This window comes from Marmota marmota, unplaced genomic scaffold (assembly GCF_001458135.2).
Source record: "Marmota marmota marmota unplaced genomic scaffold, marMar, whole genome shotgun sequence".
NCBI classification, from domain to species: domain Eukaryota; kingdom Metazoa; phylum Chordata; class Mammalia; order Rodentia; family Sciuridae; genus Marmota; species Marmota marmota.
This window is the reverse complement of record NW_025999891.1, coordinates 7,000,579-7,022,594: the sequence shown is the minus strand read 5'-3', so window position 1 is coordinate 7,022,594 and position 22,016 is coordinate 7,000,579. Positions and strand designations below refer to the sequence as shown.

Below are 22,016 nucleotides of genomic sequence, written 5' to 3'. Positions count from 1 at the left end.
GGGCTCAGTTCCGGGAGCCGGAATTCGGCCGCTTAGTGCTTGGTGTATGCTCTGATAGGAGCAGGGTCCAAGAAGCAGCCTCCGCAGGCTCCGCAGCCCTGGGCCAGGGCGGTTCCAGGAGCCGGAACTCGGCCGTCCCGCGCTCGGTGTTCGCTCCGATAAGATCAGGTTCTAAGAAGCACCCAGGCACTGAACCCTAGCAATCTGTCTGCAAGCCGCAGGCGAATGGCAGCCTGAAATTACCTGTTCTATGGCTGAATGAGCTGCGGTCAGTCGAAAACAGGGATGGTGACATCAGCTTTCCAACATGGTGGCTGCTGGCCTCCTCTGTGGTCTGACCAGTGTGGAGAACCGAGATGGACCGCTTCCTTCCCCCGTCGCGAACCCAGAATTCAGCCCTGAGTACGGTGCTTGCACGGCTGGCAGAAACTGCAGCGCTGTATCCCTGCGTCGCTATCTCCTTGTTTCCCAGCGCGCGCTGAAGACTCTAGCCGCGGGGCGATTTGCTGAATAAGCAGTGTTACCCTCCGTGCGACAAACCTCTCGCGTTTGAGTCCCCGTAGCCGATCCTCGTGCGATGGAAATCCTTCCTCCAGGTTCCGGAGCACCCCACTATTGCTGGAAATTCCTAACAAGATAGCCTTTAGCCGTCCTGACTTGTCATACTCCCACACAGTGAAGCAGCACACGGGGGCAATGCACTCCCCTCGCCGCCATCTTCCTAAAATCCGAGAAGTTCATTTCTCTCTCCCACAAATGAAAAAGAGAAGGCGTCCCAGACCTGCAGTCACAGATCCAGGTTATCAGGACTGAGGGACCACGACCTACCTCCTGTTCATGGCCTCATCTCCCTGTCAAGAAGGCAGCTGGGACTTCCTTTTAAAGAGCCTCCTGGAAGTCCATGTGGTGCTTCAGCTACCTTCCTTTTGCTCGAGGGAGGCTAGGAAGTATATTTTTATTCTGGTCAGTAGTGCATCACACTAGAAATAAGAATTCTGTTTCAAAGTAGGAAAAAGATATGAGATATAAGGAAAGTAACTAGCCTAGCACTCTCTGCCATAGCTTCGCAGTCTCTCTGTGAGGGGAGGGAAGGAAGAGAACAGGGGCAAGGAAAAAAAAAAAAAAAACATGGGGCAGGGGGAAAGGAAGAATGTTAGGTTTAGAAAGTGCAAAATAATGTGTTAGAAGTAAATCTAAATCATTGGAATTCACCATGAATGCAAATAATCTAAACAAACAAAATAGGTAGAAAATCCAGCTACTCACAGGAGACACACCTAAATAACACCTAGCAGAAAGCTTTAAAACAAAGAGATGAGCCAGGTGGGGTGGTGCTGCACACCTGTAATGCCAGCAGCTCCGGAGACTGAGGCAGGAGGATCATGAATTCAAAGCCAGCCTCAGCACTGGGCTCGAGAGGTGCTAAGCAACTCAGTGAGACTCTATCTCTAAATAAAATACAAAATAGGGCTGGGTATGTGGGTCGATGACAGAGTGCCCCTGAGTTCAATCTCTAGTACCAAAAAAAAAAAAAAGAGAGAGAGAGTGATGAAGGTACATCAAGCCATTCCCCTCCCAAATGGTTGAAAGCACCCCAAAGAAACTAGTAATAACAAAACAAAAACGCCCAAGACAATAGAACTGTTTTGAACTGAATACCTAACAACATAGCCATATGTATTATGAACTCTATAAAAGGGAAAAATACTGAAAAAAAAATCTCAATATTTTTTAGTTGTCAATGGACCTTTATTTTATTTATTGATATGCAGTGCTGAGAATCGAACCCAGGGCCTCACACATGCTAGGCAAGCACCCTGCCACTGAGCCACAACCCTAGCCCAATATTGAAAATTTTTAAAGGCAAAATTAATAAATCCACAATCATAATGGAAGATTTCAAACCAGTTTTACCAGAAACTGATAGATCCAATAGGCAAAGACATTAGTTAGTAAGAATGCAGAAACTTTGAAAACCAGATTCAAACTTTATCCAGTAGATCAAAATAAACTTGATTCCAGGGATTAGGAAGTATATATTCCTTCCAATGATACATAGAGCATTTAAAAAATTTGACAACATGCTCGTTCACAAAGACTCAACTATACATATAACATTCCCCATCCTGAAAGCAAGTGAAATAAAACTCAGTATTTTTTAATGTGCTTGAGAACTTTAAAAACCACTCTCCTAAATAACTCACAGATTAAAGAGAAAATCACATAATTACAAAATGTTTGGAACTGTTCAACAAAGAATTTGTCCAAATTTGTAGGGCGCTACTAAAGTGATTTGTCATGTCTTTATAAAATAACCAAGAATGAATGAAGTTCAACTCAAAAAGCTAGAAAAGAAGCTCTAAAGAAAGAAGAAAATGGGCTGGGGATGTGGCTCAAGCGGCAGTGCGATTGCCTGGCATGCGTGCGGCCCTGGTTCAATCCTCAGCACCACGTACAAACAAAGATGTTGTGTCCACCGAAAACTAAAAAATAAATATTAAAAAAAATTCTCTCTGTCTCTCTCTCTCTCTTAAAAAAAAAAAGAAGGAAGAAAATAATTTTTAAATAATAAAAATTTTAAATAGAAAAATCAAAAAAATAATCAAATAGATAATATCTCTAATAAAACTGATAATTTTAGATGAAAAAAGTTATAACTTTAGACACTAGAGATTTAAAAAGCAATAACATATTTTGAAAACTGGTTGCCAGTAAATTTGGAAATTTAGTTTTCTAGAAAAATGTTTTCAAAATTAGTTCAAGAAGAAACAAAATTTGAATAAATCAGTAACCCTACAAATTCTGAATTATGGAAAGGGAGGGAGGATGGGAATAGGAAAGACAGTAGAATGAATCAGGCATAACTTTCTTGTGGTCATAAATGAATACACAACCAGTGTTAACTCCACATTATGTACAATCACAAGAATGAGAAGTTATACTCCATGTATGCGTGATATGTCAAAATATATCCTACTATTGTATATAACTAAAAAGAACAAAGGAAAACCTGAAAAAAAATTCTGAATCACAAATCAGATCTTTACCCTCCCCAACTCTTCAAGGACACTAAGCCCAGATGGTTTTACAGATATATTTCATAAAACCTTAAAGGAGCCTACAGTTCCTGTCTGTTTGGGAGGATGCAGAGAGTAGACCACCTAACTCATTTTATGAAAGTAATGTTACCCCAATACAAGGCTAATATCAGAAAATAAAATGAGAGAATACTTTCAGGTGGGAACATAGATGAACAGATCTCAAAAATACATATGTATAATGCATTTTTTGGCAGCATGATAAGCAAGTTACCCTCTAAAGTCAACTCAAAATAACTAAAATATTAGGTAAAGTACTAAAATCAATTTCCTGAATGCAGCTGAGAACTAATGAAAATAAGGAATAAGCATGCCAGGGGCCGATTGAATGCAGAAGTAACTGAGCCAAAGAAGGAATGATCCAGAGCCCTAACTGATATCTTGAAGAGCCAGCTAGCTAACTTTGAGTGTGGTTATTCAACCTTGAGGTGGCAGCCAGGCCTGCCCAAAGCAGGGTCTAATGTGAGATTCTGTACACATACAAAAAATGGCAGGTCTTCAAGGACTACCTCCCTAGAGGTCTGTATCTGGAGTGAACTGGAGGAAAACTGCCCATCTTGGTCCTTGATACTGAGCCAAGGGGTATGTTGAGGGGGTCAGGATAAGTCTCTCTTGAGAGTGTGTATTTATAAGCCAGCTTTTATGAGGTTTGCAGCCCAAATTCACACTAACTGGGTGGACTGGAAAAGTTCCAAGCCAACAGTTTGTTTTAAAGTGGTCTGAGTCCTACGTTGACCCCAGGCATCTGCAAGAAGGGAGCACAGTTTATTTTCCTGAGGAAACCACCTTCATTCTACACCTTAAAGAAGTTTCACAGATAAGTTCCAAAGAAAATAAGGAGCTCACAGTGAGGAATCTCTACAAGATAACCACGTGAACTAACCGCAGGCTCAGACTTATGAAAACTTCTGATGCTGGAATGATCAGAAATAGAATACAAGAATGTTTAATGTCTCAAGAAATGAAAGGCCTGATAATATGAGAAAGAGCAAGCAACTCTTGCTCTTTCGACAATTGATAGAAATAAAGTAATTAAAGTTTAAAGCCCAGTGCATGGGTTTAACATCCAATTTAGACAAAGCTGACAGAAAAAGTAAAATATAAATAATAAGAATTAAAGAAATTAATTCTATTTTAACTAAGAAATGAAACCTGTAGAAGAAACACCAGGAGACATGGAAGATGAAATGAAAAGGTCTAGCATGCATCCAATCAGCCATATAGAAGGAGGGGAATGGGCAAAGCAGTATTTGAAGAAATGTTCCTGAGATTTCCAGGAATGTTAGAGAACACCACTCAACAGAATCAGGAAGCCAACAGAATCCCAACTTGGAAAATTTTAAAGAAATCTCCATAGTGACACCTACTGAAATTCCAGGACATCAAAGTAGCTAGATGAGAGCCAAGGGGTGGGGGTGGGTGGGAGATTGGCTTTAAAGGAATAACAATTAGGCTGAGTGAAAATATCTGTTAACCAAAATTCTATACCCAGCCTGGTGGGATGGCACACACCTATAATCCCAGCAGCTCAGGAGGCTGTGACAGGAGGATCACAAGTTCAAAGCCAGCCTCAGCAACTCAGCGAAGCCCTAAGCAACTCAGCAAGACCCTGTCTCAAAATAAAATATGAAAAGGGATGGGGATGTGGCTCAGTGGTTAATTGCCCCTGGGTTCAATCCCTAGTATTAAAGGGAAAAAAAAATCTATGCCCAGAAAATATGTTTTTCAAAAACAAAGGCATAACAAATAATGTTTCTTAAAAAACCAAAGCTGAGTTTACCAATATTAAATCCTCACTGAAGGAAATTCTAAAGGATATACATCAGGCAGTAGGAAGAATATGGCAAAAAGAAATCTGGAGCACAAAAAGATGAGCAAAGAAACAGGCAAATATGTGGATGCGTATAAATAATCTCATTCTGTATATAAAATGTTAGAATTAAATACCACAACAGTAGCATATGAATTGGAAATGGGGTCATATTTAAACATTAAAACCATCAGTTACTCAGGAAAAGAATAAAAATATGGTTTAACTTTCAACTCTGATAAGTTAAAAATATGTGTTAAAATTTTCATTGATAGAGTAGAAATAGAGTTTGTGACTTACAAACTAATGGGGAGGGAAAGAGCCCTAAGAAAAAACAACATTGGAAAGAAGAGACAAAAGAATATACAAAAATTGGGGGCAATCAAGGTGGTAGAAATAAATCCAAATGTATCAGCAATTATATTGAATATAAATGGATAAAAATTGTCAGATAAAATTAAAGAAAGACTCCAGATATATACTACTTATTAGTGACATCTAAACATAAGGCATTAGAAAAGTTGAAAGATTATGTCAAATTCTGGCAATCTGGGATCAGCTTTATCCTATTTCAGGACTTACAACTGGTAGCTGAGGGATGGGCTGCTGTCACTAAAAGTGGCTTGCCATTCACCTTTAACTCCCAAGGTTAGCTCTCCAGGATTTCAGACCAAAGCACAGCCCTTCTGGCAGGGCCTCTGTCTCTAGCTCCAGCTCCCCCACCCCTCACCAGAAGCTGCACCCAATCCGCCCAACCCATGACTGCCTTCTCCATCAGCAGTAGCTTCTGAGAAAAAGACCCAGGCAACCGGCTCGCTCCTGGAGATTGTAGTCATCTTCTGATCCTGGAGAGCTATTTCCTCAGTCTTATTAGGTCTGTGTGCATGGAAGAGGACCTTTGCCTGAATTTGGTCTAGCACCTTCTTTTCAGTGACCTCATCAGGAAGCTTGGTGTGTACCATCTGGTCCTCCAGAAGAGGGAATCCGTGCTCACTCACTTCCTTGGGATCTGTCCACAGTGTTTCAAATGTATACTCTGTCTTCTCACCTAGTTTATCTTTTGATGGAGAAATAGATTCTGTTGATTTTATATGCTTCTTGATGGCACTATAAAGTGCTATGGACACATGACCAGTAAATTATTAAATGAACTTGACTTTGACTATTGGACGATGCACAATGCAGGCTAAATAGGTGAATATTTAAATACAGCCTCTTCTATCTAATGCATGTACTGATCAGTGTACTTTCACAAGTGATGTTTTCACATAAAATATATATAGAGAGAGGTTTAAAAGTTTAAGGGAATAAGATCACAATTAATTTCTGCAATTTAACCTTTATACCACAGTGAATTTGTCAAATTTAGGATTTCTTAGGCTGAGTCAGTCTCGATATTTATAAATGAGAGAGGAGGCGGCATATATAAATTGACACAGAATGCTGATTAAATATAGAGAATGTATTTCCACTTGAGTCCTCATCAAAAGACTTATCTGTTACTAAGCAGGATGAAAGGGCTTCCCCTACTCCTTGGCTGGTCATTGGTATCTCATCCAGTGTTATTTCTTCCTGCACCTAATCAGTCAATGCTGGTACAATTCCATTCAACTGACTGCTTCTTAGTAAAGTTACTTATATTACTTCAAATGACACCTTACACTTAGATTTTTTGCCCACATGATTTTATACATCATTCAATTTGAAATATTTTCTAGTTCACATTGTCATTTTTTTTAACCTAAGATTTTTCTAATTATCTTTTTGCTCTTGATTTCTACCTTAGTCTTACTTTCCCAGAGGACATCCTGTGGGTGACTTCAGTCCTTAGACATTTGTTAGATTTGCTTTATGTTTATGTTTGGTTTGTATTTAAATATAATTTTCATTCAGTATTGCATGCAAACCCATTAGGTTGCATTTGCTAATCATGTTCAACTTTTCTTGATCCTTACTAATTTGTCAGTGTTGAAAGTTTGTTAAAATCCACTTTGATTCTGAATTTGTCTACTTCTCCTTGTTGTACCTTAAGTTTTTTGCTTAAAATATCTGGAGAACATATTAGGTTCATTCAAGCCACTACTGTTATATCTTCTGGTGACTGAGTCCCTTGTCAGTATCTCTATTTCCATATTGCTTTTTGTCTTTAAGTCTACTTTGCATGAATGATACAGCTACACCAGCTTTTCTTTTGGCAAGGGTTTGCATGATATCTATTTCATCCTTTTGCTTTCAGTCTATCTATATCCTCATGTTTCAAATATGTCTTCCATAACTTAGTTTGGGCTTTTTAAAAAATCCTTCCTGAAAATCTTTATCTTTTGAATAAATCTTCTAGTTCATTTACTTTTAATGTAATTACCGTTTTTTTTTTTACTCTGCTGCCTCCCCTTACATTTAAATCAGCCATCCCCTTAGAGCTTTTATTTGATCCTTCTATAAATTTTTTTCCTTTTTATTTCTTCTGTTTTACAAATTAACCTCAGTTAAATTTTTACCTCTGTTCCCCTGGCAATCTAGTAAGATGTGTATCAACTTATCACAGCCACATTGTTTATGGTAAAAACCATCCCTGTTGGTGATTCCATCAATGCTGGAAGAATGATAAATGTTTGATGGAAATAGTAAGCATTGGGCTTGAATGAGCTCAGGGACTCTTGTATTAGGCATGACCTTTGTGGGGACCTTGGAAGTTATATTCACTTTGTTGTTTTAAGAGATCTTGGCTCTTGGTAATTACTTGACTTATTATTATAATATTATTCTTTCATATAATAATCTGATATTATTTTGTACTTTTACTTCCTTTCTGGGCAAAACAAGGCCAATAAAACATTTTTTATTTTGTTTATCCTACTCTCAACTTATATGTTATGTTGGTCATGTATTTTAACATATATATGTATATGTGTGTGTATTTAAATATGTATATTTAAAGCAAATAAGACATTCTTGATATTATAATTACATATTGTCAATATGCCTTTAGCTTTGCTCATTCATCATTTCTTTCTTTCTCTTTCTGTATTGCTCGCCTGGGACCATCTTCTTCTGCCTGAACTTCACCCTGTTATAGTTTAAATCTGATGGTGACCAATTCTTTGTTTTTCTTACCCCAAAAATATTGTTATAAAAGCTTTCCTGCTTGAAGAATGTCTTTGCTGAGTATAAAATTCTAGGTTGACATGTTTTTCAGTACTTCAAAGATTGCATTCCTTTGGATTCCATAGTTTCTTTTGAAAAATCAGCTGTTCAGTCTGTTTATTGCTCTTTAAGATAATCTGGGATTTTTTTGTCCTCTGCCCCTGCCTGTCCCTGCTTTTCTTTGGTTTTCAATCTGTAGCTTAATTTAAAAAAAAAAAAAACACAAATAAACAAAAAAAAATTATTTTATTTATTTATACTTGGCTGCAGCCAAGTAAAACTGTTTCCTGCTATCTTTGGTGCCTTGCCTCATCTGTCCCTATAACAATTATACCACAGCCCCTCCACCAAGGATTGCTCATGTCCTTATCCCCAGAACCTGTGTCCATGTTTTGTTACCCAGTAAAGTGGAATTAAGGTTCCAGAAGTAGTTAAGGCTGCTAAAGCTGTAAGATAAGTTAATTGTGTTGTTTCAAGCAAATAAATTTGTGATAATCTGCTCCGGCAACAATAAGAAACAGCACAGCAGGGCTTACAGAAAGAAAGAAAACAGTATTACTCTTTAGATGTTGGAAACTTTTATTTTGTTCAAAATGCAAATAGATTCATATTTTTCAAATCTCCTCTACATCTTAAAGTATTTGCTACCCTTGCCACCTCAAGTCCTCCATGGAGTTTAAAACTGCATTATTTAACTACAGAGGACTCTGTGTCTTAATTAAAGTGCATCTGTATGTATGGTGGATAAAGGATTCAGAGAAGAGGAAGGAAATCTGTACTCTTTTATAAGAGGATATATCTGACCTCCTGGATTCATCCAGTGTTACCTTGTTTATTATCCTCAGTGTACCAGGATCTATGCCGAGCACAGTGTTCTGTTTAACAGGAGTTGTGATCTGATGCAGGGTACAAAACTTAATTGGCACAGAAGGAAGGAGTTTTAACTGGGCTCTTTCACAGAATTATTGACACCTTCAGAGGTGTGTGTGTGTGTGTGTGTGTGTGTGTGTAACTCCTCTACTTACCCATCTGTTTTTCAAAGCACAAACTAATACAGCAGCAGCAACAGCAACAGTAATCCTAATCATGGCTGACACTTAGGAACTCTTGGTGTGCACTACAGCAGTCATTAATATTTTACATTCCTCGTTCCTTTTGGTCTTTCCACATCTGCTGCTTTTTTCTATTGAACTATTCTTTCAGAGACCTTATCTATGATTCCATAAATACAAAAAAAAATGGTGCTTACATGTCTTAATTATTTGCTGTCTAGTTTATCCCTTTTCTGTCATTTCTGATGAATCTTAAACATAATAATATAAAGACTTTGCTGAGTGCATGGGAACATCCAACCTTGAGTTGAGAAAGGAAGAACAACTCCTTATCCACAAGGATATGCCTGAGAAATCAGAGACATTGAGCTTCAGTTGACACAGCACTGATCCCCAGTTAGGGGATTTTCCTAGTGAAACTTCTCGTTTGCTGATGTGTTTCCTCAGGAACCATATTATGTACGTTGCATCAAACCCAACGACAAGAAATCCCCTCAGATATTCGATGATGAGCGTTGCCGGCACCAAGTGGAATACCTTGGATTGCTGGAAAACGTGAGAGTGCGCCGAGCCGGGTTTGCCTTCCGCCAGACCTACGAGAAGTTCCTCCACAGGTAAGAACAGACCCAGTGGAGAAGTAGAGTCCTGCACACAGCAGCACAGCAGCTAAGGCCTGTTGCTGCACCTAAACAATGAGAATGATAGTATTTCACAGGGCTGTTGTGAGGATTAAGTTAAGTAGGTAAAAAGCCTATATTACTGGCACATAATAGATACTCAATTAATGCTACTTACCATTTCTGGTCATGATCATTATCATAATAGTAGAATATAAAGAAGTTAAGCCTGGGGACACTGAAGTTAGTCGACCTGCTTTGAATCCTGGCTTTACCATTTTCTAGACATGTGACCTTGGGCAACTCCCATAACCTTTCCATGCCTCGGATTCCTCACATTTGAAATGAGGATTATAGTGGTAGCTATTTTGAAGGTTTTCTGATGATAAACAAAGCGCTTAGAATCATACCTGACTTGAAACCACTTCATAAATGTAAAATGTGTTCTTGTTTTAATTGATAATGCCAATGATTGTTGGCAGCTTGGAATCCAAGAATGCTTTCAGTTTCATCTGTTTGTATTTAAATATTTATTGAACATTTTCTACATTCTGGACTACAGGTCCCACAAAAGATGCATAAATTAATACATAAAACATAAACCATAAAAATGCAGAAAATTCTAATACTGTAGATTGGTCAGTCAGAAGTCTCTAAGCAGATAGCAATGATAGAGAAATGCCAGGCATACAAAGACCCGAGAAGAGAAAGTGGGACGGAAGGAGCAGCCAGGGAAAGGCACCAATGCAGCAATGAGTGTGGTGCTTTTGGTACCTGACCTAGTCACTATGGTTGGAGGACGCTGAGGGGCAGGCATGGTGTGAGATGAGATCCGAGGAGACAGACCGAATCATGTGGAACTTTGTAGTCAGACTGAACCATTTAGATTTCGACGAGGTGTGATAGAAAACCATGGGTGAATTTTAAGCATGGAGTGACACAGTCATGGGTGTCTTTGAGGGATCACTGAGGCTACTATGTGAACAAAAAGCAAGGAGATGCTTAGGGATGCTAGTACAGGAGCATGGGAGAGATGGCTTGAAGATAACACCTCAGCCAGGTGGTATTGTAGATATGAGTGGCGTAGATTAAGGATGTGTTTGGGGGGTAACGATGAGAAGACTTGCTCATGAATGGATTGGTTATGATGAGACAGGTGTAGAGAATAATAAAGGATGACAGTAGATTTGAGTTTGAGCATCTGGGAAAGCATGATATCCTTTGCTGAGATAAAATAGGTCAAAGAAGCTTGAAGAGAGGACATGGAACAGAAGCAAGGAAAGAATCAAGATTATTCTCTTAACTGTGTTAACTTGGAAATGCCTGCTCCGTGTTTAGGTAGGAACACTGAGTGAGCTGCATACCTAGACTTCTAAAAAGAAGTCAGTCTGCAGATTACATGTAAAGCCCTGGGACTGGGTGGAGAAGAGGAGGAGGAGGAGGTCTGTGACAGTATTTAGATTTGTGGTTTGACACAAAAGAACCAGCAAAGAGTAGGAGCAACCAGCAAGGTAGGAGGAAAACCAGAAGAGGGCGGTGTCCGAGACAAGAGAAGATGGTGTCTCAAGAAGAAAGAGCCTCGGATACCACTGTGCAACCAAGTAACAAAAGCAGTTTAACCAGGAGACTTGGTGATGCTGAGGTAAAAGGAGAAAGTGGGTGGAGGCTGATTTGAGCAGGACAGAAAAGGGACATGCAGTGTCAGACACCAAAACAACTCAAAAACTTGGGCTAAGCCTGGGAGTAGAGAAAATGGAAGCATTAGCCAGAAAAGGATGTGAGGTCAGGAGGTCCTAGAAAAGGTCTGTATGCAGGTGGGTATGATTCAGAACCAGGGAAAACCTGTGACGCAGGAAAGAGGGAGATAATTATAGTAAATCCTTGAGACATAAGATGATACCGAATCCTGGACATACGTTTGTTAGCCTAGGAGAAGGGGCACTTCACCACAGCAAAAAAAGACAGGTGGGGAACACAGACACAGGGACAAGAAGCTCAAAGCTTTGACAAATACGAAAATGCTCCTGTTGGATCCTTTGTGTTTTCTCAGTGAAGTGTGCGGCGACATCATGAGCTGAGAGTGAGGGTTAGGAGAAGTGGCACATAGGAGGCTTAAGGGGAAATGAGACTGTTCGTTTTGGAGAGCTGGAGAGCATAGGTTTGTTTTAACAGGATTGCCATCAGGAAGAGCGGAGTGCCCATTTGAGACTCATGGTTATAAACCTAAGATGAATTTGGTGCCGTGGCACATGCCGGTAATCCCAGCAGCTCAGGAGGCTGAGGCAGGAGGATCACAAGTTCAAAGCCAGCCTCAGCAACTTAGTAAGACCCTAAGCAACTCAGCAAGACCCTGTCTCAAAATAAAATATTAAAAGGGCTAGGGATATAGCTCAGTGGTTAAGCACCTCTGGGTTCAATTCCCAGTACAATTGATTGATTGATAGATAGATAGATAGATGAGACCAACTAGCCTTGTCAGATTTTCTCCATGAGCATTCTGCAAGAGATTGCACGAAATATTCTTGCTTGAAATGAATAAAAGTTTCTAGCATATTAGTTTGGAAAATTGGAATTCAATTTTACATTAATCGAAAAGTTACACTCAAAACTGACCATTTTTTCCCTGTAGAAATCACACAGATCTTTACAGTTGGTTTTTCTTTTCTATTGAGACTGTGTAGCAGTGACACCAGGGTATTCAGTTGAGGTCCAGGTTCTTGGCATCCCAGACAAAGAATTGAGCAAGACACGCAGAAGTAACAGGCAGACCATAGATTTGTTGAAAGTGAAAATAACACTTCATGAGGTAGAGTCAAGTAGGCCGAGCGTGGTGGCCCAGGGCCCCTCGTCTGGGCAAGTCTTGTCCTATGTGCTGAGCTGCACCTCACCCTCCTCTCTGCATGGACCTGATTGAAGACCTTGCTCCATTTGTCCCTATTGGTCACTTTATTTTTGCCTACTTTGAATATAGAGCCTGTGGCAGGAGCTATCATGATAATGGAGTTAACACCAACAGGACATGAGGACGCATCCCTCACTCTAGAGGGCACTGCTCTTGTACCTGGCTCTGCCACTTGACATCCCTAAACTCCTACCTCAGTAGCAAAGTTTTCATGCTGTGTTCAAACAGTGTCAAATTATATTATTAGAAAGCTTTCTAGACCAGGCTGGGGCTGGGGCTCAGTGGTAGAGCTCTTGCCTCACACATACATATGAGGCACTGGGTTTGATCCTCAGCACCACATAAAAATAAATAAACAAAATAAAGATATTGTGTCCATCCACAACTAAAAAATATTTGGGAGGAAGAAAAAGAAAGCTTTCCAGTCCATTGTTGTTGCTTAGAAAATTCTAGCAGTTGATCAGACATAGAATTTGTTTTCTGTGTCATCTTCTGCAGAAAATCAGCAGAAATGAAATATGAGAATGAACAGCACAGGAACAGATAACTCTGGGTTGGGGCTAAACTGAAAGCTATATTACCATGAGGTAAAGGGAAGCATGCAAGCTGTCGAAGTGGACAGTGAGCAAGCTTGATTGAGACGGGGTGAGGGATTTTGCAAATACTTGTTACTGCTGACCTTTAATCTCCTTTTGGACTTATTTTACTTTGAAATCAAAAGCTGTTGGTGTGTCTGTTTTTGACATGCAAAACATGGTATAAGGATTAAAATGTTTTCTAATACTCATATAAAACTAGAATGGGGCCATTTTAAAATCCAGCTGGTGTTCCAGGGCTGGGGCCTTCCAGGAAACTGAGGCAGCATGAAGGCCCCCTTCAAGCCCCAATTCTTATGATCAAGTCAGAAAGATTTCAGACATATTGTTCAGAGTAACAGACATGAGTTTATTAAAAAGGATAGGAAAGGGGACACTCTTCAGGGAGAGGTAGGTCCTCTCAGGAAAGAGACAATGTGCCTCTCCTACTCTCCAGTTTTATTGGGGTCCCAGGGAAGTTTCCAGAGAGTCCTGTCCACTTCTTGACTTTTGACTGACAGCAGAACGGCATCAGACCTTCAAGTCCCCATTGCCATGACAACTGTAGGTCACTTTGGCCCATGGTGACTGGTTCTGATTGGAACCTATTCTTAAGATTTTATGGTTGGGGTATTATTCTTATCTCCCTGAGATTTGGGATCTGGTCTGAGGAAGGGTCACAAAAGTCCCCCTCTTGAAGGTAACTTGTGTTCTTCTTATCTGCATTTAGGGCCTACATGTCTCCTGCAGATAACAGGGAGTTTGTGCAGGAATGTAACATACCCTGTGGACTTAAGGAGGCAGGCCTTCAGGGAAATTGCTTTTTAAAAGTGAAAGCACGTGGGGGTCAGCACAGTGGGCCCATTTTATGGAGTCATTCCCTTAACCTCTGTTCCCCTCATTTACATCTGTCTGTCCCCTATCAATGTTTACAATAGCTACAGCACCAGGAAGTCGCCTTAGTGGCCAGGACAGGTAGCCTTCTCCACATTGACAAGGGAGGCAGAACCCAGCCACAGGATACCAGAAAAGAAGAACAGAGAGGCGAGGGGAGACGCGCTGTTCAGACCGTGGCTGGGACTCTCCCTGAACTCAAAGACATCAGCCTCATTAGCAACATTGGATCAAGTAGACAAAGGGCCATATCTTCATGTGAAGGAAATGAAGTTCATGTTTAGAGTCTTCCATGCACAGTTGCCTTTCAAGATTGTGAATAAAATTTTTAAAAAAATTCTTACACACTCAGAAAGTTTATTATTCATAGACCCTCTCTGGAAAATCTTCCAGAGTATGTACTTTAGCAGAAAGAAAGATGAATGGAGAAGGAAAACGTGGAATGCAAAAATGCAGTATAGTACAAATAAATCAGCAATTTTTTTTGTTAAATCTACAAAAGTATTGTGGGGAGGGAGTCTTTAGTAATAACCTTGGACTAAAATTAAATAGGAGTGAGAAATAGAGATAAGTAAAGACTTTTGTCCTATTTACGAAAAGGACATAGATAATGCAGATAATTTATGTGTTGAAATTTTCAAGAGAATTGTAAAAATAGCCGCTCATATTTTAAAATGTTTACTCTGTAAACCAGGCACCCTTTGGTACATTCTACATGTAATAAATCACTGACATTGACACTCACAGGAGGTGAGTATGTTGCCTTCATTGTATGTAGATGAGGAAACTGAGGCACCTAAAGGACAAGTAGCTTGCCACAGGCCAGGTGGCTAAGTAGCATGGGTGCCATGTTTGAACCCCGCAAATGGCTCTGACCCTAGGATCTTCAACAGTTCTTTAGAAATGGGAGTGTCACTCAGTAGGGGTAGTGGAGGCGCAGCACTGGCCTAGCATGCGTAAGGCCCTGGGTTCAATCCTTAGTAACCAAAAAAACAAAAACAAAAACAAAATTGCCTCATAATTGAATATATTTTTCAATTTGAGGAGAAAATGAAAATGGAATGAAGAAAGCTCAGTCTAAAGGAAAGCAGAGTAACAAGAAAGTACACCACTAATCATGATAAACATGTTAAACATGGAACTTACTGTTTTAAAAGACATAAATTTTGCACAGACAGAAGTCTATACTATACAGCTGATGGTTATTTAAGTTGAGATAAATGCCTCTCTAGAACCATCTAGGGATTGTGCTAGATGAGATGATGGGCTGTGCTTCTGGGAAAGGAGCCTCTTCTTACTCTGCAGACTGGTTCATCTTCTGCTTCATGTAAAGTGCATTTTTTTTAATTGAGAAAGTGTCATTTTATTTTATTGTCATACTGAATGCACCAATTAGCTGTGGAACATGGGATAGGATAGAAAGTGTGTCATACATCAGACTGTTGTTTTCAGTGATGATGAGAAATAAAGTGATATTTTCTACAGTCAATTTTTGCTTTAAGATTTTGAAGGTTTTTTGGTAAACATCCTAGGTTTAAACCTGAATTTTCACTTGTCACTTTCTTTTATTTTCATTGCCTCTATTGAATAAAGAGAGAAGGATTTTAAGCATACTGATAACCTTAAAAACTGCTCAAGTCCTTCAGGGAGGTCAGACAAGTTGTCAGGAAGCAGATGAGTTCAGCTTTTTCATTAGCAAGTTCAGGACGCTGGTTTGCTAGAGAACTGGGGTCAGGGCCTCCGCTGGTGGGAAGGCAGGCAGAGCGCCTAGACCCTGCCACGTGAGCTGAGCAGGGTGGCAGCAGCATTGCTTCCAGCTTCTGTGGTGTGCCCGGGACTGCAGACAAGCACCATCACTACCCCGGCAAGGGCCCAACTTGGATGGACCCTTACTCTATTTTAATAATGAATTTGAGAGGTTTCTGATCTAGTCCTTCTTTTTTTTTTTCACGTGAGGCTATGTGGCATTACCTGTCTTCCTATTAAAACTCTTTCATTTGGTTTGGATTTCTGTGTCTATGTAACAAAGTAAGTAGACTTTTAAACACATTCCTTCATTTTTTCCACAAATACGTTATCACTGCAGGCAACTTGACAGTCAGAAGGCCCAGAGTGGGAAACAGCCTCTGCCTTCATGGAACATTTAACAGAAAATCCCACAAATCCATGTCATCACAAACTGTGATGAGTGTCTGGGGGGAGACAACTCCAAGCGAATTGCCTTGGAGACACTGTTGAGGTGGGGAATGTTGACCTGGAGGATCAAGGAAGAAGAGGAGGAGGAGGACGCCCCGCCCCCTGCAGGGGGCTGGCCAGCCCACCTTCTACACCTGGGGAACTTGTAGAGAGAAAGGCCAGGGGCAGCCACGCCCAGGTCCGAAGGTGTGAGAAGAAGGGAGCAGTAGATAACAAGTGATTTAAGGCTTCCGAGGAAGCCACTGTGTCTGATGCACCCAGGATGGCTTGGAAAGGAAGTGGAAAACCACCGTCAAATCTTTCGTAGGGAGCTCAAAGCTGGCTTGAATTAGATTGCAGCTGTGACAAGAAAGAGAATCATTGGATTTTATATATTTGTTGGAGGAAGAATCAACCAGATTTGATGATAGATTAGAAGTAATGATTTAAAAAAGGGGGATAAAAATGTTCTCAGGATCCCAACTTTAGTACCTGGATGAACTGAGGCAGGAAAGATTGAAGGAGAAGTTTCAAACGCCTTCTGGACCTGTCTAGGCCCTGGGTTCAGGAGTCGGAAGTTTATAATTAAGGGAAAACCCGGGAATGATACATTCACAGATTGAAAAATACATCTTATAATGTACATATTAAAATATTTACATATTTATGTTTTACATTTTACTTATTATTTAAATCCAATGGGCTGGATGAGGCCATGTGGAGAGTGTGCTACTTAGAGGCTGTCCACCACTTAGGGGTCCAGTAGTAGCCAGAATTGCCAGAAAATGAGACTAAGGAGGAATATCCAGAGACCAAAGGAAAGCAAGGAGAGTGTTCTGTGGTGGACACCAAGAAGTCACAGGGAGGTCATAAGCTGGGTAAAGTAACTCTGTCAGATGCTGCTTAGATATCTGTCATCTTAGCTAGAAATGTGAAAAGCCTGTGAGACTTTAAAAAGACTCCTGGAAAAGCACTAAAGGAGACTTGCACAAGTGGGAAGACATGCCTTGCTCTTGGAGGGGACAACTCAGCACCATATATAAATTCAATAAAACGATTATCAAGGGGATTTGGGGTTTTTTGGTTCTCTAAGTTTGTTTATTTGCTGAATACCGGTTTTTTCCTGGAACTATAAAGCCTGATTCTGAAGCTCATATGAAAAATAGGCATGTTAGAATAGCTAGAAAGACCTTTAAAAACAGGGAGAGATTTATACTGTGCTCGTAGCCTCTATGATTAAAACTGTGTGGTTTTGATGCACAGATGGACAGCCATGAAGCAGATCAGAAAGTCCAGAAATAAACTGAAGCACATATGACCATTTAGTATGTGATAAAGATGGCAAATGAAATCACAGGGGGGGAAAGATGGGCTTTAAAATGGTATTGGATTAGCTGGGTGGCTCTTTATCAAAAAATAAAATTTGACTCATCCTCACACTATATGCCAAGATAAGACTCCAAACAGATCAGAGATCTAAACATAAAAGAGTGAAAACATGCAAGTACTAGAAGCCAACATCAGTAGATTACTCTATAGCCTGGGTGCGAAGAAAGGCTTTCTCACAATAACTTAAAATTTGATGTGCAATATAAGAAAAAAATTAATTTCACTATGCATATTAAACAACTTTGCATGACAGGCAGAATTCTAAGATGCCTCTGGGTTTCCATGCCCTGTAATACCCTTGAGTATAGGCTGGACCTATTGATGGTGCGATGTCACCTGTGAGTACAAGCTGCAGAAGATCATGACTTCTGCTTGCACAGCTCAGGAAACCAACTGCCACTCAGTGAGCGGCCCGTGTGATAAAAAGCTTAGCGATTTATATGTAAAAATGTAGCTACTTACACATCAATGCATACAACAACACCGCTTAATTTTGTTTTAGTTATAAGAGTCTGTCTTGGGACTTCTTGATTTCCTTCGAAGAGTCATATTGTTTATAAATAGTGTCAGTTTTGTGCCTTCTTCAGTCATTTGCCAGCTTGCTCTTTGGTCTCCCTGTGCTGCTGGTTAGAACTCCAGATAATGCTGCGTAGACCCCATGGTAGAAGCACCCTTGTCTTGCGTCTGTGAAAATATGTTCAAGTTTGCCTACTTTAAAGTGATATTTGCTGTAAATTTTGGGTAAATAGGGGCTGGGGTTGTGGCTCAGCAGTAGAGCACTCACCTAGCATGGGCAAGGCTCTGGGTTCGATCCTCAGCACCATATAAAAAATAATTAAGTAAAATAAAAGTGTTGTGTCCAACTCCAATTTAAAAATAAATATTTTTTTAAAAATATTTTATTACATTAAGGAAATCCTTCCTATGCCCAGCTTGGTATGAGTTGTTATCATGAAGGAGTGTTTTATTTTATTGAAGACAAGTTTTTTTAACATCTCTTATCAGGCTAATGAAATTTGCTTTTGTTAAGAATTTGCAAAGAAGGCTTTGTTTTGTCTGCTACTAAGCATCTTGAATTTTTTTTGAATAGTTTTTCTGTTAAGATGACCACATGGTTTTTCTCCCTTGCACCCTATATTTTTTCCATCCAGGTACAAGATGATCTCTGAATTCACGTGGCCCAACCATGACCTTCCTTCAGACAAAGAGGCTGTCAAGAAACTGATAGAAAAATGTGGTTTTCAGGATGATGTGGCTTATGGGAAGACCAAAATTTTCATTCGAACACCCCGTACATTGTTTACCTTGGAGGAACTCCGTGCCCAGATGCTCGTACGGATTGTTCTCTTTCTACAAAAGGTAATTTTATATTTTTTAAGTAAGAGTAGTTTTTGCTTTTATTTTTTTTTTAATTTACTAAATGCTTTCTGTAATTCAAGAAATGTGCGTGGATGGAGCCGTTCGCATGTCTGGTCAGATCTTGGAATGTTTGTTGCCTTCACACGTGGAAAACTTATTTGGCTGCCCAAGTTTATCCTTAAAACTCTGAAGACTTTTTGACTTGTGGTATTTAGAGTTGGAGAGAGAGCTAGAGCATCTGCTTTTTGTCTTTTGTAGTTAACTATGTTTTTTCATTCAGCTTAGATGCTTAAAGAATTTTTTTATTAGAGCATTATAATTCTACATACTATTTGGGTTCATTCAGACAGAATCATACATGCAAGGGATTTGGTTTCAGTCTCCTTTCTGCCTTCTCCCACCTCCCTCCCCCTTTTTCCCTTCTTTACTGGTCTTCCTTTCACTCCTTTATTTATTTATTTCTGATTGGTACTTTCTACATATACATAAAGGTGAAATTCCCCTTGGTATGTTTATATATGTATATAACATGATTTTGTTAAATTCATTCCATATTTCTTCCCCTTTCCCTCTTTCCTACCTCCCTCTGCTTCTCCTCCTGCTCACTCCACTGATCATCCCTGTATCTTTATAATATCCTCTCCCCTCCCCCATTGCTCTCTTTCCCTTATTTTGCTCTAGCTTCCATATATGAGACAAAACATCCGACCCTTGATTTTCTGAGTCTGGCTTACTTTACTTAGCATGATTTGCTCCATTTCCATTCATTTACCAGCAAATGCCATTATTTTATACTCCTTTATGGTTGGATAAAACTCCATTGTGTGTATGTTCCACATTTTCTTGATCCATTCATCTGTTGACGGGCATCTGGGTTGATTCCATAATTTGTCTATTATGAATTGTGCTGCCATAAACATTGAAGTGGCTGTATCACTATAGCATGCTGATTTTAGCTCTTAAAGGATTTTTTTTAAATCTTGTAATTCAGAAATTTTGCCAACATGCTTGTGATCACCGCCCTCACCCATCATTACCCCACCACCACCCTTAACCTCACTTTATGAACTTGTACCTATGGTCATTGAGCTGTGCAAGGCCCCCTTCTCATTTTATTCATGCATTCATTCTTTTTATTGTTCCGTGGCCTTTCTTATAGCTTCCATGTGTACTATTTTATTGTAAAAAAATTCTATATATGTGTATTTGTTAATCAGCCTTGTGTTGAGGTAACCAAAATACCTGATAAGAACAACTTAGAGGAGAAAAAGTTTAATTTGGCTCGTAATTTCTAGTTCTCAGTTCAAAGTCAGCCAACTCCATTGCTCAGGGTTTGAGGTGAGTCAGAACATCATGGTGGAAAAGCATGGCAGAGGAAAGCTGCTCAGCTTGTGGATGCTGGGAAGCAGAGAGGAGGAGGCGCTGGGGAGAATCCAGCATCAGCACTGGGTTCCTCTTCAGAATGACTACCCATTTACACAACCACCAGCTGCTTCTGAGGGTTCCCGTATGCCCACATCCCTAACCCATGTGATACTTCCCCCTGAATTGTATCAGGTAACTGGTATAATGATATCTCACTATTTTATTTTGTTTTGCTACTACTAAATTACTACTGAATTGGAGCGTTTCCATTAAATGCTTATTTGCTTCTGGGGATTTCCTGTAAACTGTCCGTTTGTATCCTTTGCCCATTTTTCTACTGGAGTTGGCATTTTCTTGTTGATTACCAGGAATTTCTTGAATAGTCTAGATAGTAACCTGTTTTTGCTTTAAACATTATAAATATGTTCTCCTATCTTGTAGGCATTCAAATGAACTTTATCCATAATATGCTTTGTTGAACAAAATCCTCAAATTTTACATCATCAGACTCTTTCTTTGAACTATATAGTTTTACCTTTTACATTTCAGTCTTTAGTCCATTTAAAATCTACCTATAAATATAATTTCATATAGGGATCCAGTTTTTTTATTTTCCTCTATGTAGTTAGCCAATCTTCTCATCTACTGGACTGCCTGTCCTATTTCATTGTTTTGTTTTTTGAGAGAGTGTGTATGTGTCCCACTTTTGTCACTTGTTTATATATTTATATACATATATGAGAAGGGAGAGAGAGAGAGTGTGTGTATTGTGTGTGTCAGAGAGGGCTATTCTGTTCCATTTTTCTATTTGCCCATCTTGCATTAATGCCATACATTTTGTCATAGTATGCCTTCGTGTATGGTAGGATAAATCCATTGCCTCTACTTTTCTTTATTAAAATGGATTAACCTACACATAGACCTCTATCCTGCAATGGAAATTTTAATATATAAGAAGTTCATTAAATGCAACAATTTTTATTAATTGCATTTTTTATATTGCTTTTGTTCAGTTCTGGTTTTCTTTCTTGAGAATACTCATGAATTTGTAAGTTGGGTCTGTTTTTTGTCTACTACAGTGAATTATTTTCATGCATCTGTCCTCTATCAGGTGCTTACTTGTGATAGTTTTGTTCTTTTCAGATCTGATACTGTTGTTTTTTTCTTTGAACATACCTAAGACGTTGAGTCAAGCTCAGATTCAGGCCACAAACCCAGGTGATTGTTTCTCTCAGTGTGCTTAAGACAGCTCGGGTTGGTGACTGTCACACACTGTAGCTATTAATAGTATCCCAGGCACTCTCAAAGTGTCCCAGTATGGATAATGGACCGCGTCGTCACCCTCTGTGGAACTCACTCCCTGTCCATTTGGTGTCTAGTAGGTTCTTCTTCCCAAACATACAGTGGCAGTTTTTCCACCTCTTTCACAGTGGTCAGTGTGCCACAAACTTTTGTCTGTTACATCTCTGCTAGCCAAGGACAGGGTCTGCCACTCCCCTTCCAGCTCACAGCCCATCTCAGACCTGAAAAAATACACTCGGGCTCTGCCTCTGCCTCTCTCACCCCCCCTCTGATAGCCCTTGGCTTCTAGAAATGCAGCATGCCGTTACACATCCCTGCCTCTGCTTTCTTTCTA

The 22,016-nt window shown here is 39.7% G+C and overlaps 1 protein-coding gene across 1 annotated transcript in view; it reads left to right on the top strand.

The window, feature by feature from the left end:
• Myo1d (myosin ID) overlaps positions 1-22,016 on the top strand; it is a 314,007-nt gene that overhangs the window by 120,157 nt on the left and 171,834 nt on the right. Inside the window, exons 15-16 of the mRNA XM_015501192.2 lie at positions 9,552-9,718; positions 18,808-19,015. Coding sequence (XP_015356678.1) covers positions 9,552-9,718; positions 18,808-19,015 — 375 coding nt within the window. The remainder of the gene's footprint in view (positions 1-9,551; positions 9,719-18,807; positions 19,016-22,016) is intronic.